Genomic DNA, 18,777 nt, shown 5'->3' on the forward strand with positions numbered 1-18,777 from the left:
TTTTTTTTTTTCAGTTGTCCTTTATGTAAAGTTGTCCTCCCTTTCTTGAAAAGGATACTAGAGGCGGCGACAGGCTAAATATCTGAGCATACAGATACCATACAATGTGCAGAAAAGATAAAACAGAGGCCAAATTGTAGGTTTGTCACATAGGCAAAAAAGCACAATCTGCATTAAGTACAAAACAGTTGTAGTGGTCAAAAATATTATACATTTATCTGTACAGTTTAACAATACCAATAACAGACTGTGGACTTGGCCCTTTCCCCACCCTCCCCCCACAAACAAACCAATCTCCTTTGAAATGTAATCAGAAATGTAAAAAAAAAGAAGAAAGAACTCTGATAAAGTGCACCTGTTAAGCATGGACATGGAAAAGCATTTAAATTAGGATAAGTCAACATAATGTGACGCATTACGCCACCAAGATGACTTTTGAAAACAACAAACCAAGCGAGCAGCTCCCCCAGTGCTTGCAGGGCAAACATTAACTGGAATGTGTCCTTTGGTGATCAGAAATGAATAAAATGTGATTATGATGCAATGATGACAATAATAACAGGCTACAAATGATGTCATGCATATGCATAGTAAGCATATCATATTTCTGCACCTGTCTGAATTAATTGAATCACAAGGAACGATTTGAAGTCCACATCAAGAACACTTTCACATCTGAAGTGTTTCTTAAATTTTAGTATGACGTTAACTCTAAAGGATTGGTTAAAATAAAGTCCACTGAATATGCAGATTAATACATAATTAAGTGATCATGTTACTAATAACATAAACCCAGCAAGATATTTTTTCTCCATCTCTCTCTTAGTGTTTTGATTTGAACTCCAGAGAAATGTCCTTGCCTGTATCTTTCCAGAGAGATTAAAATGTGTTCAAAACCTAAATACAACAACTCAAAGACCCTGCACAGTATGATTAAGGCTTCACACTACTGAAACATGGATACCTTTCATAAATCCTTTCATATCAGGCATTCAACACCAAACAAACTTCCTTGAAATATTGATCGACCAATCTGTAGAAGAAGAGTCAGTTTGAGTGGTGACGGCATGATTGTGGGAAGTGGGAATCATACTAGTCTTGTCATTGTAATGGAAAATGAAATGATATTTAAATCATAATTGTCCATATAGCACATTAGCCCTGTATAAAACCCCTATGGTTCTTTTTTAGTAGTAAATGATAGTTGCCCTTCTCATATTACACTTGGTTTTTGCCAACTCGGAACTGCATTTTTCATTTGCACCTGCATTCCACTAGTTTTATTCTGCATCCTCGACATAATATTTTGGTTCTAAAAAGTACTGCTAGAACAAACACACATTGTTATGGTTGTATTTTTTCCTTTGACAAGAATGGAATGGTTTTGTTCAAGGGCTCTTCCTCTCAATGTGTCTTACTCCATTTCTCCATCCTTTTAGTGCTAGGCCCAGCCCGTGGGTTTATTCTCAGCTCGGCTGGTGCCCGTCCTTCAGGTTCCTCTAATGTGTTAGGACACGCCGCCCAATGTCAGCACATCAAAGCAGATGTCGCATACACGCACAGGTTTGTTCAGGTCAAATTTGATGATGGGGATCTCTTTTATAGAGCACTTATGGCAAAGCAGACGCCCACAATGACGGCTACGAGAGAAAGAAAGACAATAAAGAATGAGTTATTAGGTGGCAGGACAAGGAAAGACGACAAACATCATAAATGGAGGGAAGAGTTATGATTTGAAGAGAAAGAAGGGTATGTTCATGATGAAAGGAGGAAACAAATGCCTTTATACTTTATAAAGGCAGAAAGATTAAACACAGTTAGTTGGCGACATACCAGTGATGTTTTCTGGTGGTGACTCCAAATTTGGTCAAACATTCATAGCAGTTTGATCCATCACACCACGGGGGCTCTTTGGAAAGCATATCTGGGCCGTTCAAAACGTGATACAAAAGGCTAGTTAGATATAACTACAAGCACTGTTAATGTCTTAGAAACACTAAACCTGTATCTTTTACCTAGCAGACGGAACAGAAGCTGCTTAGTGGCAACTTGATAGTTGAAGATGTTGATGCCCTGGTTGTTATTGACGCCGAGTCGAGCTCCAGCCCTCACGATGGCACGACACAGGTTAGCGTTTCCTTTCATATAGGCCAACAGAAGCACTGCAAGGAGGAAAAACATCAACTATCACTGATTCAGTGTTTATTTCTGACAAGCAAAATGGCATTATTGCTATTATTAATATGGAAAATTACCTATTTAAAAATGCACATATAATTTATTCAAACCGGTTGTGCTTCACCAACCTGTGTTGCCCTCATTGTCAGGTTTATCCAGGGGATACTCAGGCATGCATTCTAAAAACAGCTCAAAGATGGCTGCTGCGTTCTCCTTCCCATACTGGCCGAGGACATGCATGGGAGATTGACCTCTACAGAAATGAAAACGAGGCAAAAAAGTTTGTAAATGTCAATGAATAATGCACAATTTATTTTTATTATATTTATAATATTATCTTTTTTTTTTTGTGCAATGTATAAATAGTGTAAATAATTCATATTTAGCAATATACATACATATACTGCATGTATATATTACTGGTAAAAAAAAACTACTTATATATTACATAAAGAGTTTAAAGGTGAAGTATGTAGTTTCTGCGACACAATTGGAATTACAACAATACAGCAAAAGCCCCTTTCACGCATCACACCTCTCCAACTCAAACATCACAAACACACCTCTTTTGGGTGCTTGTGAAGACATGTCTCAACAGGTATAATAAGACTACTTTCAGTAAAAGGCCCAACATATTAGGAATACTTTTAGATGTGTTGCTACATGTCATAAGTGAGCAATTGAGTAGACTAACACTGTCTCTAGAGCGAACGTAATCATCTCGCTTATAATAAACCCATCCAAAGTATCTGAACTGGGGTTATTTTTGACATGACACCACAGCTGTTTGAGGCTGTCTACATGGGACACATTAAAGTAAACAATTTAAACCAGAACATTGGTTTATCTGAACGGGTACATGATGATGCTGTATTGAAGCGTTGATTGTAGAACATTGTTAATTTTTTAAACATCATAATTTTTGAAAGTCTAAATGCAATTTGGCTTGCACTTCTGTAACCGAAGCTGAATGCCTTTTCCCAAGCATCAGCCAGGGTCCCATACCGGCTAAACACCCTCTAGCTCAGCCTGCTACTGTAGCCACACCCCAAACTCACGCTATTGGTAGAGCTGGAAAGAGATTGACAGATCTGATTGGACTGCTCTCAATGTTTAGATGGTGTCTGAGAGGCTCAATGTTTACACTTTTAAACCCATGGATAGCTTACTAATAGCAGTCAATGAACAATAAACTGGGTTAAAAGAATGTAATAAAAAAAAAAAAATCATACATACTTCACCTTTACATGTGGAATAAGATATTCTGAGTCAAACCTGAGATTATAGGCCTCGGCATCTACGTTGGACTCGGTGAGTAAAGCACGCACATTATTCAGACGCCCCTGCATCACAGCTAGATGAAGTGCTAGCAGAAGAAGATATAAAACATATGAGTGAAATGGAATTTAGTCATTCAAGAATAATAAATTAAGTGTAGCACAATAGTCTACCATTGTTCCCATTCTCATCTACGGCAGCAAAGTCAACGCCATTCTCGATCAAGACGGAACAGATTGTGGAAAGGTCCTGTTGTGCAGCGAGATGCAGCGCTGTCTGGCGATGCTTGGTCAGCTCGTTTACTTTTGCACCGGCCAGCAGCTGTAGTCCACACATACATCAGATATGTTTCAGTTTTTGACTTGAAAATAAAAATAAAATAAAAATTCCATCACTTCTATTCTCTTTGCTTTACCAGATTTCTGACAATGATCTCTGATCCTGCCTGCACGGCCAGGTGTAGAGGAGAGAGTTTGGCACTGTCCTGCACTCTGGAGTTCACATTGGCCTGTACGCTAATGAGGAAGAGCACACTCTCTATGTCTGAGTTTTGCACAGCAACATGCAGGAAGTTGCGACCTTTGTTGTCCACCTAGACAGAGAGAGAACATTTATTCAGTGGCTTGTGACATCACACATATAGAAACAATGTGGAGTAATTTCATCTATGTATGTGGATATAATCATGCCCACACACCTGTTCGGCAGCGCCAGGCTCTCTCTTGAGGATGGCTTCGGCAGCCTTGTTGTTCTTGTGAGTCATGGCACAGGCGAACGGCGTCATGCCTTGTCTGTCTCGAATATTCAACCGGATTTCAGGGTGAGAGATGAGCAGCTGGATGATGATGCTTTGCTGGTTGCTGATGGCGACGTGGATCGGAGCACGACCTTCTGAATCCTGCATGCAGAGAAATGGGCATTGTAGCTCTCAGGACATTTTTAAACAGCGAGTATACAGAACAGATCTGCATAAAACCTTGTCATCTAAAGAAAAAAAAAGAACTAGGGTGAATGTATGCATCTGTGGTATATCTGTATTAACCTGTGCGTTCACATTGGCTCCAAACTCTAAAAGGCACTGCGCCACCTCCTCCAGACCCCAGGATGCAGCCAAATGCAGTGGGCACTGTCCATCCCTCGCCTCCTCATCTCCCTCGCCATTAGGACCAGGCCTCCTCGGGCTGTTCACATCACAGCCACTGAAAACAAATGTTGAGATCATTTATGATAGGAAAATAAAACTTCTACAGCCACTTTTTGCATAACATGCAAATCATTTGATTAGATTTGTGATACAATTGACAATTCTTTAATAAACCTTAAAAGCCAGTGTTAGTTGTAGCCTGAATAGAATGCTGCAGTGATGACCTATTTTTGTAGGACAACCTAGAAGTAAGCATCACCCTGGTTCACCCTTATTTTGTTCATTAGGATGATCTTCACAAATGAACACAACTTATCTTGAATAACAAAATAACAAAATATCTTGAAGTTGTGTTAACAACAGACCTTATTTCAAGTATTTAACAAAAAAACAAATTGACAATGGAACTAGGGCTGAGTAAAAAAAAAAAAAAAAAATAGATTTCTCGATTTTAATCAATTCTCATTTTTACGAACTGATATCGATTCTTAAATCCCAAGAATCGATTAGTCTAGTCTGTTTTCAGTTGATGAACAGAACATGCAACACGCCTCCCATCCAATAAATCACAATAATCTTTGTGCTTTGTTACTTTTGATATGAAGCAAAGTCTCAGATTTCAAATGTCGTCCATCTTATTATGAGATAAAAAAAAATAAATACCGCTTTGGCACCGTTTAATGTGACGTGACAGATTTCTTAAGTGCCTCAGTTGAAGAGAAGCGGCAGCAGGAGCACAAGTGAAAATCCTCTCCTCCACTTTAATACCAGTTACAGCGCGAAATAAACATGACTAAACAACTGAAGGTATGTTAAAATATACAGTACAACTTACCGAAATCCGTATCATGTCACATGAAATCGCTCAGTGTTTCAACCTCGGAAAAACTAGTAAACAATGTCACGTAACGTCACATTTACCTCAGAAAAACATATTCAGTGACCATAAACTCATTAGTCAGCTAGAAAAGTGAACCCTAGAAAGCAGCATTCTGATTAATATAACGTTAGATATGGCCAGTTACATATTCATTATAATGTTCTTCAATATTTAATGCATGTTTGAATAAATCAGTTATGACAGCCACGATTTAAATGTTTATATTAAAAAAACAAAAAAAACAAACAAACAAAAAAACACGAATTGGAGTAGAAATATGATTATGTAATTCTAAACTTTATTCTAAAAAAAACATAACTGAATGTAATTTAAGTGTTTGTACACTACCGTTCTGTCTGCTCACCAAGATTGCATTTATTTAATTAAAAATACAGTAAAAACAGTAATATTGTGAAATATTATTACAATTTAAAATAACTGTTTTCTATTGGAATATAATATAAAATGTAATTTATTTCTGTGTTGGAAAAGCTGAATTTTCAGCATCATTACTCCAGTCTTCAGTGTCACACGATCCTTCAGAAATCATTTTAATATGATTTGCTGCTCAAGAAACATTTATTATTATTATTATTAATGTTAAAAACAGTTGTATACTTTTATTTTTTATTTTTTTCAGGATTTCTTGAGTAGAAAGTTTAAAAGAACAGCATTTATCTGAAATACAAAGCTTTTGTAACATTATACACTACCGTTCAAAAGTTTGGGGTCAGTAAGAATTTTTATGTTTATTTTTTTGAGAAGAATTTAAAGAAATTAATATTTTTTTCAGCAAGGATGCATTAAATCAATCAAAAGTGACAGTAAAGATATTTAAAATGTAACAAAATATTTATATTTCAAATAAACGTTTGAACTTTCTATTCATCAAAGAATCCAAAAAAAAAAAAAAAAAAAAAAAAAAAAAGTGTACACAAATATTTTGTACATCTGTGCACAATAAATGTTTCTTGAGCAGCAAATCAGCATATTAAAATGATTTCTTAAGGATCATGTAACACTGAAGACTGTAGTAATGATGCTGAAAATTCAGCTTTGCCAACACAAGAATAAGTTACATTTTCAAATAGAAAACAGTTCTTTTAAATTGTAATAATAGTTCACAATATTACTGATTTTACTGTATTTTTAATGAAATAAATGCAGCCTTGGTGAGCAGACAAAACTTCTTTATAAAACATTAAAAATGTTACCGATCCCAAACTTTTGAACGGTAGTGTATATAAATAAGTTAATTTTAACCTTCAATATTATAGTAAATAAGTACCAACTGATTCCCATGTGTAGTTTACAGCATTAATTGAGAGATTTTTTCCCTCTAGAAAATTTGCCATGTACTGTAACTGATATACTACATCCATAAATAATCGATATCCAATCGAATCGCAAGCATGTGAAAAGAAATCGAATAGAATCATGAAAATTGTGTCAATATCCAGCCCTTAATGGAACCAGAAGTGCCAAAATGCTAATTTCCAGGTTTTAGCCTGCAACAATATGTCATCCCTGCAGCACTCTATAGGAATAAAGCACCTTTTTAGTTGGTGTTTTTTTTCTTTTTTTACTAATTTTTAAAAAATACAAATTCTGATAAGAAGCAAGAGAAAATAAAGAGGTGTACAAACCTGCGTATTAGGAAGCAAGCAGTGACCTCGTTGTTCTCATCGATGGCTCTATGGAGAAGAGTTTGCTGACATCCTCCAGGCCCTGAACTCCAACAAGTTGCATCACATCCATGCCTGACCTAATCCAAAAAAATATATGACCAACAAATCAAATAAACTCATCATAAACAAGCATTATTTAAAAAAACCAAATAAATATATATTTATTATTAAGTGTTTCAATAGTTCCAAATTGTTAAAGGGTTAGTTCACCCAAAAATGAAAATTCTGTCATTAATTACTCACCCCATGTCGTTCCACACCCGTAAGACCTCCGTTCATCTTCGGAACACATATTAAGATATTTTTGACAAAATCCGAGGGTTTGTGAATCACACATAGGCAGAAACGTCATGGCATCTTTTGAGGTCCAGAAAGGTATTAAAGACATTGTTTAACTAGTCACCATGACTACAGTTTTTCAACCTTAATGTTACAAAGTGACAAGAATACTTTGTGCGCAAAAACAAAAAAATCATTCATTTAACAATTTGAACTGTTGTCATACACAGTTGATGTAGTGAACACAGTGCACTCATTACTGTCTGGCTCCTGCGTCCAATACTGAGCCGGCGTTTGGACGTAAACACGGAAGCCTGCACTGCGTTCACTACGTCAACAGCGTATGACAACAGTTCAAATTGTTAAATAAAGTTATTATTTTTAGTTTATTTTTTATGCACAAAAAGTATTCTCGTAACTTCACAACATTAAGGTTGAACCACTGTAGTCACATGAACTGTTTCAAATATGTCCTTTCTGGACCTCAAAAGGTACAATGACATTGCTGCCTATGTGTGGTTCACAAACCCTCTGATTTCATCAACATCTTAATTTGTGTTCCGAAGATGAACGAAAGTCTTACGTGTTTGGGATGACATGAGGATGAATATGAGTACTGCTGGAACAAATGCTGAAAAAGCAAAACAAAAGTTCTCACCAATGTGGATGCAATGTCCTCCAAACCATTTTCCAAAGCCAGCCAGAGAGGAGGATCACCCTTCTCATTCACCACTGACATGTCAGCTCCTCTTGTGCAGATGGCATCCACTACTAAAGGGAGCTGGTTACTGATAGCCAACTGCAATGCTGTTTGCCCCTCCTGGGTCCTGAAACAAAATATGATTTGTAATTTTAGAATTTGTTTTCATGGTCGAATTATCAGCTATTATATAACTCTTTCAGCAATAGCTATTTGGGGAGACAAAGCGGGAATGGGATTGATACACACTTCAGGCAGGACTCGAACCTTCATCGCCCACATGAACACCACAGCTAATCGTGTCAGAGGGATGTCTGCTAGTGCTAACGAATGTTTTTATAGCAGTTCTAGTACCTGACGTTGATGTCGGCCTGATGCTCCAGCAGGAAGAGGGCGCTCTTGCTGTCCTGTCTCTTTATAGCCATGTGCAGTAGCGTCTGTCCATCAGACATGGTGTCATTGATGGCTGCTCCAGAACCCAGCAGCTGTGCAGCAATAGTGTGCATACCTAGCAATGTAAATAAGAAACATTCAATGGTCTGCATGAGCAGTGAACTCACTGAAGAAGATTTCAGCAGAACCCACCAGTCCAGAGTGCGAGACCCAGAACGGTCTGATCCATGGAGTCTTTCAAACTGAAGTCAGGGATGATCTGCAGGTTGTTGGTGGCATGTAGTGCATTGGCTATGAGAGATGGATCAAAAATTAAGTTATGAATGATAAGAGATGGCACAGCTGCACAGATCAGTACTCAAATCAAACATCCTCCTTCATCCCTCACCTTTCTGCTCTAGTATGACAGACACCACATCTGGGTGGTTGTGAACGATGGCCAGGTGTAGCGGGCTCTGCAGGGAGACTCCTTGACTTTTCTCAACTCCGTCAGGCAGGGCGCTTTCGGTCTGCAGGTTAGGATTCGCCCCCTGTTGGAGCAACTCCACTGTCAGCCCTGCCAGGCCACAGCGGCATGCCGTATGGAGGGGGGTCTCACCCTAGGAAAGAAAATGTGATCATACGAAATAAGAAGGGGAAAAAAGGTATATATACAAAACAATCAAAATAATAAATATTGAATTTATTACAATCCACCCCTTTACTACTGTATTATAATAATAATAATAATTATGCTTAGCAAGGCTGCATTTATTTGATCAAAAATACAGTAAAAACAGTAATATTTTGAAATATTACTACAATTTAAAATACCCGTTTTCTTTAATATATTTTTTAATGTAATTTATTCTCTGATGGCAAGTACGCCAGTCTTCAGTGTCACATGATCCTTCAGAAATCATTCAAATACGCTGTTTTAGTCCTCAAAAAACATTTCTTAATATTATCAATGTTGAAAACAATGTTGATATTGCTGCTTAATATCTTTCTGGAAACTGTGATATATATTTTTCAGGATCATAGCAGAATTTCCATACTTCCAATTTGTTCCATCTAATAATTTTTGTTGACTACACTATTATTCTGTATTATTGTGCAAAATGAGTATGCATGTTCAAACATTTGACTGGCAGTTAATTTCTAAACAAAGCTGACAGACTCACCCATTTGTTGGTGTGATTGACTTTAGCTCCATGTGTGGCCAGGAATATAGCGGCTGCTTCACTTCCTGCGATAGCTGCTCTCTGCATGAGGCAGTTACCTGAGGAGGAGATGTCGTGATTAGCAGGAATAAAATGGGTCATGACTAAAGGGACACATATAAACATTTTATAAAGTGCAAGGTGTTTGGTACCATTGGAGTCTGGTGCATCAGGATTGCTCCCTCTCTGTATAAGCCTTGCTGCGAAGCTGTTCTCGTCAAATGAGGTGCCATTCACAACAGGAGCTTCATCCTCAAAAGGGTTCACGGAGGGGTCAGAGGCCACAGTGATGTACTGCAGGGCCAGCCACAGTGCAGTGCTGCCTTCGTGATCTTTCAGCTCCAGGTCTAATCTAAGTAGGCAAGGGAGAGATTACGGTATTACAAAAAGGAAACAGGAAAGGGGCAATATTACTCCAAGAAGGTTGAGTTAACCATCTCCATGTTCAGAACACTACCTTACTGAACAGTATACTCTGTTCTTTTTTCAAACATTGAACCTTTTTTTTTTTTTTTTTTTTTAAATCAGAACACAAAGAATACATTATTATTGTTTTTTTATCCAACGCTTGGCAGTCCAAGTCAAGATTACAAATCACATTTTGATATTAATTCAAATTCTTTTATCACAATGGAAATAATGTATCATGGGAAACACTATCCCACATTAAACTCTTGCATTTGTACATTTTTAAATACAAATTTTTAGATCATTCCATGTTTACCATACATACAAAAAGTAGTTTAGTATCATGCATTTCCATTACCTAAAGCAATAATTTCAGATCATTCGTTTTAAAAAAAGAGGGTGAATTCCAATCAGAAGTGAGCATGCCTATGTCCTACTCTCTCTGAAGGGCACATCTCTTGAACTGAGGAATTTGAAGGGAGCAGGGCAGTTGCATGTCATCATGTAGCAGTTTGGAATGCACTTGGCGAAGGGAGCAATGAAAGACAACAATTACCTCATTATCTTCACCTGGAATGTTACCATGGCAACACCGTGCACTGTCCATCAGCCCATTAGGTGTTCTTAGTATGTGTATGTGAGAGTTTTCCTCTCTCTGTTCTCAACTTTAAAACTTGCCATCTCTTCTTTGAACCCTGCATGTAGTCACATTTACCCAACATATCTACTATTAAACATTTCTTTTCTATGAAACTTATGAACTTTACATTTACTTCATATGAAAAGTATGACAAAAATTGTGTGCAATGTATAACAAATAAAACAACTACTTCTATTTATACGTTAACTGGAACTTTTTTACCATCTAGCTTTAAAATGAATCAAAAACAATAAAATTACTTCCTTGCAGTGACCACCGTATGTACCCTTTGCTAATGGACTTATGGAAAGGCCCTTGGTGAAGGGAATCGGTTGTTCACTTTCGTTTGGAACGCTCCTACAAATGGCGTCCCCTTCCCACAGTGCCATTGAAGGGCACAAAAGACTCAGTTTGGAATTCGCCCAGATAAAGCATGTTTAAGCTTACTGTTTGCATTGTAGAAGCTGATTAAAGACTGGATCATTTCCTGACACCACAGCCTCATGTAATGGCGTCCTAAAATTAGACAAAAATAAAACCAGGTCATGAATACAATGAATAAGCTTTACTCCCAAATGATTATTGCAGATAAAAATAATAATCCCAAAACTCATTCATGCAGAAGAAACCCTTGACTAAGGTTACCCACCGTCCTTTGCTGTTTTGCATGTTTGGGTTGGCACCAGCTTTGAGCAGCGCCTCAGCGATGTGGGCCATGCCAGCCATAACTTCACCACTGTGTTTCTTAGGGCTGAAAGAGCAGACCAGGTGCAGAGGCGTCTCCACTGCACCCACTGTGGCAGCATTCACCTGCGCAGAGTGACGGATCAGAAAAGTGGACGCAAATTCATCTCCTAAAGAGAGAGAGTGAGAGACAGAGAGAAAGATATGGGACGGGGACAGTATTTAGATCACCAAAAGAAAAAGAAACATTTTCACAATGGATCCCAAAGTTTCAGCCTTTTGTGAGCTACGTGCCAACTTCAAATTCATTATTAAAGTGGCGCATTCGATTATTTCCTCTGCCCAAAAACAAGAACTCATCACCTCTCTGGATGGCCTTGTGTAGAAGACTCCAGCCGCTCTGGTCCACCATGTCAACATCTGCTTTGTTGTTGACCAGTGTGGTGGCGATGCTCTCCAGCTTCTTGGACAGAGCCAGATCCAGTGCCAAATCTCCATTATTGTCCAGCTCATTCAGCTTTCCTGGTAACTTGAGAATGAAATGAAAGATCCTAATGAGTTTGCTATACAATAAACAAGCTTATTAACAGAGGATAAAACATTTATCTGTGGTTAAATTTGACTAAATTATTGAAAACAATAAATAGATACATTTTGCATACGAGTCATTCAAAATATAATAAGTAATATACATATTTTTGTTTATTTTTATACTAGAAATATTTTAGTATTTTGGGTCACCACTAGTTGTCTAATGTAAAACCTAAAGCAAAAAATTAACCATTCGAAAACATCACTTGATATTGCTTTTACTACATATAGGACCTTGCACTTTTTATATCATGGTATATAAAGCAAGAACACTTCTTTGAATCAGTGCTGGCTCTTTACCTGGGCATCCATCTCTATTAGATAAAGGAAGACAACATCTTCTCGTTCTACTTTAATTGCTTTGTGAAGGGGGTACTCGGTCTTGGATTTGATCATCTTATAGAGCAGCTGAGCATCCATGGTACTGAAGTCCTCTTTCCGCAGATCATCCTATTTGAGAGGGTAACAAAAGCAGATATTTAAGCATCTCTTCATTAGCAAATCCTCCCTTCTACATGAATGCACACACAAAAAAATCTAGATTTTCTCCTTTAAAACAGCAGGTGACAACATGTAATAATTATGCAAATCTCAATCTCCCTCTAGTATTTTTTCAAGGTCTTGCTCAAGGTCTGCTGAGCTCATATTGATGTGTTTGGTTCACTCAGCAGAGAGCGCGCCTTCCTTTGCCATCCCAGTCTTACACATAACCTTGAGAATCAATCATCACTTACAAGGAATCATAAAGAAGACCCCAAACATCAAGGAGGACAACAAGATCCTGATGCTTTTAAACAGAGAGCATACAATGGAGTAAGGCTATTTTTCACAGTGAAATTGTTCATTTATTAATAAATAATTATTCTATTAAGATGATTAAAAGGATACCTAGAACTGTATATTGCTGGCAAACGAAATAAAAGTCTAAGCTATGTGTATCTTTCAAGCATGAGGACGATGACTCTGTTCTTCCGACTCACCCAGTGACTAGCAATGATCTCTCCACAATAGTTCATCAATGTTGTGGCGTCCAGCTCTTCAGCTGTCTGGTAGAACCTGATACAGTTCCTCACGTTCACTGATGACATCACTCCTTTCTCACATCTGCATTTGAAAAACAATATCTATGTTTAGATCCAGCCTGAAAAATAGTTTTTTGTCATGATTCGAGAGTTTGGAAAAAACATTTATGAGACAGTTGTTGTCAGATTTCATTGGTGATTTCAAATATGAAATTTAATCGTAAGGTTGGCGAACAGTTTTGGAGAATTTGATTTCTCCCCATTCAAAGAGATAGGAGCTGCAAGATGCCCAGGATGCCCGAGAGGCGTTTCAAAGATGGCCGCCGAGTGAAATGACTTCTCTTAAAGGGACTTTGTTAGAGCTCACTTTGTATTCTCTAACAATAACATTTCAATTTTGAAATCAAGTAGATATGATCATTAAATGTATCAATTCAAATTCTTTTCTATTTAATTTATTAAACCACCACCTGACTTTAGATGATATACTTAAAGTGATAGTTCACCCAAAAATGAGGCTGTGTATCCACCTTTTTTTCTGAGGCTAGTGAAAAATGTTCAACTTTGGGTAAAACGCAGCGATCATTACGGTTACTTTGTATCCAACCGTCCAATCATAGTGGAGGAGGGGCAGGATAAATACAAAACCAACCAATCGCCACATTCTGCTTGTACAACCCCAACAGATGACAACAAGCAGCATAATAACGGAACAAAATTATTTACATCAATAGCCAGAGCAAATACTTTACATTGTATCAACATTTTTACATAGAAACAGTACAGAAACAAACTGTGAAATTAGATACTACAAGTAACACTCCCTTGGATATTCTGTATCTTAGCAAGCAAAGCATCTCAACAAACAAAAAAAAAAAAACACTGCGCTGACAGCTAGACATTTTCAACATAGCACCTAGCAATTTCAGCTGGCTAAAAACACTTTGGTGGACACACAGCCTTACTCACCCTCGTATCGTTCCAAACCCATAAGACTTTTGTTCATCTTTGGAACACAGACTAAGATATTTTAATAAATATGTCTGTACCTTCGTTGCAAGGTACGCAACTACCACTGTGACACATCAAAAAGTTCATAAAGAAATTGTAAAACTAATCCATATGAATTGAACGGTTTAGTCCGAATTTCTTAAGAGACACGATCGCTTTATATTATGAATATGAGCAGATTGAATTCAAAATTGACCCTATTTACTTTGTTAGCGCACATTACTAGTCTTGTGATGAAAAATTACATTTTACAGTATACTATAATTGTATATCAGTTATTTTAAATCATAATAATATTTCACAATATGACTGTTTTTACTGTATTTTTGACCAAATAAACTCAGCCTTGATGATCATAAGAGATTTACCGGCCTCAAACATTTAGACGGCATTTCCTGTCACAACCATGATTTGACAACTCACAAATGGATTTTAAGACAATTTCTTGCATTTTAAGCAAGCCCTGTTGTTCAAAATAATATGTGACATGTAAATTTCAGATATATTTTTCTGTTCTGCAGTGCCAGTGCTCAAGAATAAAAGCTGATCATTAACATAAAGCACCAAACATATAGGCTGTTTGCTTGCCATTAAGCAGTTGCTTTTATCCAAAGCATACTTATCGACGGGAGAAGACTCAAGGGCATATTGATGATGGGGCATCACTGCAATGCTCCAGTTTAACTATAAGCCTCTTTCAAGCAAATGTCAGGTAAAAAAGCAGATGTTTTCAGGGAGACGTCTATTTAATTTGATGAACATGAAGGACTAGAGTGACTAAAATAATGGTGTGATGCATATGCTATATTAATCAAGTGTAGAATTCATCACCAAAAGCATTCATGTTCCAAATCAATCCATGCTGAGGGTTTTTTCTACTTGTAGTTTATATTCTTACACATTGAGTGACCGATAAGAGCAGTTACATGGTGTGTTTGTTGGTGAATCACTGAGAAGTAAAGCTGCAACATGAGTCATAAATCTATCCAGTCAATTTGATCTATTATTCTAAAGAAACTGTTCCCACCTTTCCCGTAGAAGATGGAGCTGGAAGCGGTTGGCTAACTTCATCAAGTCGATGAGGAAGCCATCATTCCCACTCAACTCCAGATCATCCGTGTACGCCCAGCGCAGCATTGCCATGGCAACCTCTGGTTTGGCATCTAGGAAGTCACATGGGGATGCACAGGAAAGAATCCAACAACAAGTTCAGTTTTGAGGGATTTAACACTGCTGCATGCTCTCATTAGAACAGTAAGGAAAAAACAGCCAAACATAATCTAGATATGGTACATTTCTAGTGCAGGTTGTAGGAAACAGAGAAGCCATTGTTACCTGAGAGGTCCAGTTCTGTGGTGGAGGCCATGTTGGCTAAACTCCAGATTTCACTCCGAGCAGCCAGCACGAATTTATGAGCACTGAGCGTCTGATCTCCAATCTTCACCTTCAGATCGCTAGGAGAAAAAAGACTGATGTGGTCATACTGAATTTTTACACAACATCTCTGTGAAATATGCAGTCATCATTTGATGCATTAGACCTAATGCATTATGCATTGGTCTCAGTGAGATCAGACCTGAGACAGCAGTCTGGGCTCAAATCTCAGACAGGTCAATCTGTAATCTCGTAAGTACATGGTCCAATAAAAAGAAATATAACTGTAATAGAACTTCCTAACTTTAAAGACCCAGCAGGCATTTTCAAACCCTTTCAGCAAGCTTTAATATACTAAGAAGCAAAATGAAACTGTAAATCATCAGTTTATACCCTGGTGGAAGTAGAAATATATATGACCTGAACATTTCTTGGTTAAGATTCACCTGACATCTCATCTAACAGTATGTGACTGCATGTTCATGTCCAGTTCTCACCTGTACTGCTCTTGCTGAAAGAGGTCAGCCACGATGGCCAGCAGGCGGCTGATGAAGGAGTCACTGGCCTGGGAGGCAGAGCCAGGGAGAGAGGCCTGTGCAGCCAACACGGAGCACCGCCTCTCCGTCTCCACCAGCTTCTGTTGCATCTTCACATACTCCTGCCTCAGCAGAGCAAGGTGCTTCTGCAATTTCTGCACCTCCTCTGCAGGCATGATGGAAACCGTGAAGAGACGGGGGACAAGAAGTGGAGAGATGAGTAGTGGAACAAAAGGAATGAGCACATGGAGTACAAGGAGAAAATAAGGGTAAACAAATAAAAATAAACCGTCAAATGTGATGGGTAAAGCAAAAGGGAAGTGGAAATGCCAAGAAAATGAAAAAAGGGACAAAATACAGATTTCACATGAAACCTGCTGACACAAACAGACTGCCTGAGCACGCTCACAGGAAAAGTGGACCTGAGATATGAGAGCAAAACTGCCTTTACACATTAAAAGAAGTAAAAACACGGTCCAATTCATGATAATCACAAACGCAAGTTCGTATACAACCTTGTTCAATCTCATTCTACTCAAAATAACAACTTTAAACTTGCAATCTTTAATGTGGTAATTGCCTGGGATCAGTAACTAGAGGATTTCGCAGCTTAACCTACATTCCAACACAGCCGCTTCCTTCCTCTTTCCTTGAATTTATTTCTGTGTCTCTCCAGAATGCTGAGGCCACACTTTTCTTTTGCTCTATATAAGCTCAGGTGCTGAGAGAGCTGGTCTAGTAATGTCTTAACATTTGACATCTAGGAAAATCTTTGAATTCTGCTTAAAAAAAAAAAAAAGTACCGCAAGCTGGCTGGCACCTTGTATATAATATCCCAAAGCTGTAAGTTCTGTGAAAACAAACCCTAATTGTCTACCCTAATCGTTGTACACCATTAAACCTGTGCGTGTGTGGTCCAAGCGAAGGATTAGAATGTTTTCAGTTTAATATGTGAGCCATTTGTCTTCAGCCTACATTCAGAAATCCAGTATCCTGAGCAATCAACAACTCAGAGCTGTCCAAATAGGTCCCATAAAGTATTTAAAAAGCTCATCAGCCAATCAGATGACATGAAACCTTGTGAAACAATAATCTGCTTGCATCATTCACACGAATTATAACAGCTCATGAATTACACAATGAACTTTGATAAAGAATAAATCATTCTCAAGAAACAGAAAATTGTGCAATTCATTTACAATAAATTGTTCTAGTAATCTACTTATTCAGAAATACAGAAAATCATGTACAGACGGTAAGATTTTTTTTTTAACCATGATAACCAACCCATATGATTGTCACTAACGTTACATGGTTGTATTGTTACAACAATAAAACTTCGCTAGCCTGTGTTAAATAAGAAGTTAAACAAAGTGACAAAGACTGCTAAAGTGTTCTTACGCTGTTTTGAAGGCAGTACCATTGTAATGTATTATGATTTAACAACATGTTGTGGGAAGATAAAGAAGGGAGATGTCACATGAGCTGATAAAAGTAACGGCTGCAAACGTCATATACTATATACAATCATGCTATATGCTAATTATACAAGCTGTACAATTATTTTCTACTGTTATTATATATAAATGTCAAGTTATAGATTCAATTACATCAAATACACTGAATAGTGCAATGTATTAACATATTTAACAATCGATTTGCACAGCCAGATTAATTTCTCATTCGAGGTGATGAAGACCGAGACAAAAGACTAAAAAGGGAAACTCCTGATTATAAATGACTTGGAAAACCATCGCAAAATGACAACACAGGACGACAATGTCTCTAAAATGTCTCAATGACATTTGAGACAGCTAACTTATACAGCCAAAATTATGTTTCCTGCTATCACTGTAAAGCTGCTTTGAAACATAAATCTGCATTGTAAAAAGCGCTATATACATAAAGGTGACTTGACTTGACTAAAATCTACCATTTACCTTTCAGACCCATAACGGTGTATGTTCTGCGATAAATGCGACTGAATATATCATTTGAAAAAGCATTTATTCGATATTTCTTCACATGAGAGCTCAAATCACCCGGCGAATTATTACTACCACCGCCCAGCCCACCACCTGACTTGCAACCAGCTAGCTGGAAAAAATATATGCAATAAAGTGGCTCGTTTCAGGATTATGCAATATTTATCACCAGCTGGCTGTGGTGATAACAATTAAATGCAGTATTAGGCATGTCCGTCGTGTAAAGAAATAACAGCTGTTGATGTTAAACAGAAAGGGCGTGAAAAATAAGAAAGAAACCATCCTCATACCTTCTGCCATGTTGGATCCGTGGCTCGTCGCCTAATATCGCGAGAGAGCGCGAGAGGAAGGTTTTGATTTGGGAGGAGCGTGTGGGGAAGCCGAAGCACTGACTGACCCAAAGATACATTACCTTTGTAAAGTGCACTATGAATGACAGATTTAAAAATAAAAATAAAATAATACTCAAGTCTGTGTACCAAGGAAACTAACTGTACATGGGGTCTTTATTATTCAGTCTAATTATGTTTAATTCAGACGAATAGCTTATGTGTTCCTCAAGACTGTTCCAGATATATTAGAGATAAGGAATTAAATTTAGATAAATGTCCTCTTTGGCGTGGATCCCCAAACCCTTTCTAAAAATAGGGCCTAGTCTGTTGTGTAAAAGTCTCAGTGGACCTAAATGACACCTTGAGCATGTTATGCACATTCAACTGCACATTTTGTTAAAATTCAATTGTCCTTATGATGGTCAATCAATATTTCCTATTGACCTAACCAG

The 18,777-nt window shown here is 37.7% G+C and overlaps 1 protein-coding gene across 2 annotated transcripts; it reads right to left on the bottom strand.

Annotated features, from left to right (window-relative positions):
• Positions 1–21: 21 nt before the first annotated feature.
• ankfy1 (ankyrin repeat and FYVE domain containing 1) lies at positions 22–18,325 on the bottom strand. 2 transcript variants are annotated; one of them, XM_067406761.1, is made up of 25 exons: positions 18,284–18,325; positions 15,970–16,174; positions 15,434–15,552; positions 15,126–15,261; positions 13,046–13,169; positions 12,366–12,515; positions 11,838–12,003; positions 11,440–11,644; positions 11,238–11,306; positions 9,895–10,094; positions 9,704–9,801; positions 8,929–9,139; positions 8,733–8,831; positions 8,502–8,655; positions 8,106–8,274; positions 7,127–7,245; positions 4,499–4,655; positions 4,154–4,354; positions 3,872–4,048; positions 3,630–3,777; positions 3,454–3,544; positions 2,307–2,431; positions 2,016–2,162; positions 1,834–1,924; positions 22–1,640 (listed from the first exon to the last, which is right to left on the bottom strand). In XM_067406761.1, the coding sequence occupies exons 1-25, from the start codon at positions 18,291–18,293 to the stop codon at positions 1,508–1,510; spliced, it is 3,504 nt and encodes a 1,167-aa protein (XP_067262862.1). In that variant the 5' UTR covers positions 18,294–18,325; the 3' UTR covers positions 22–1,507. The 2 variants fall into 2 exon arrangements, with proteins under 2 accessions (XP_067262862.1, XP_067262861.1); XM_067406760.1 differs by lacking the exon at positions 18,284–18,325 and having other exon boundaries at positions 15,970–16,789.
• Positions 18,326–18,777: the final 452 nt, after the last annotated feature.

Source organism: Chanodichthys erythropterus, chromosome 13, assembly GCF_024489055.1.
Source record: "Chanodichthys erythropterus isolate Z2021 chromosome 13, ASM2448905v1, whole genome shotgun sequence".
Classification (NCBI taxonomy): Eukaryota; Metazoa; Chordata; class Actinopteri; order Cypriniformes; family Xenocyprididae; genus Chanodichthys; species Chanodichthys erythropterus.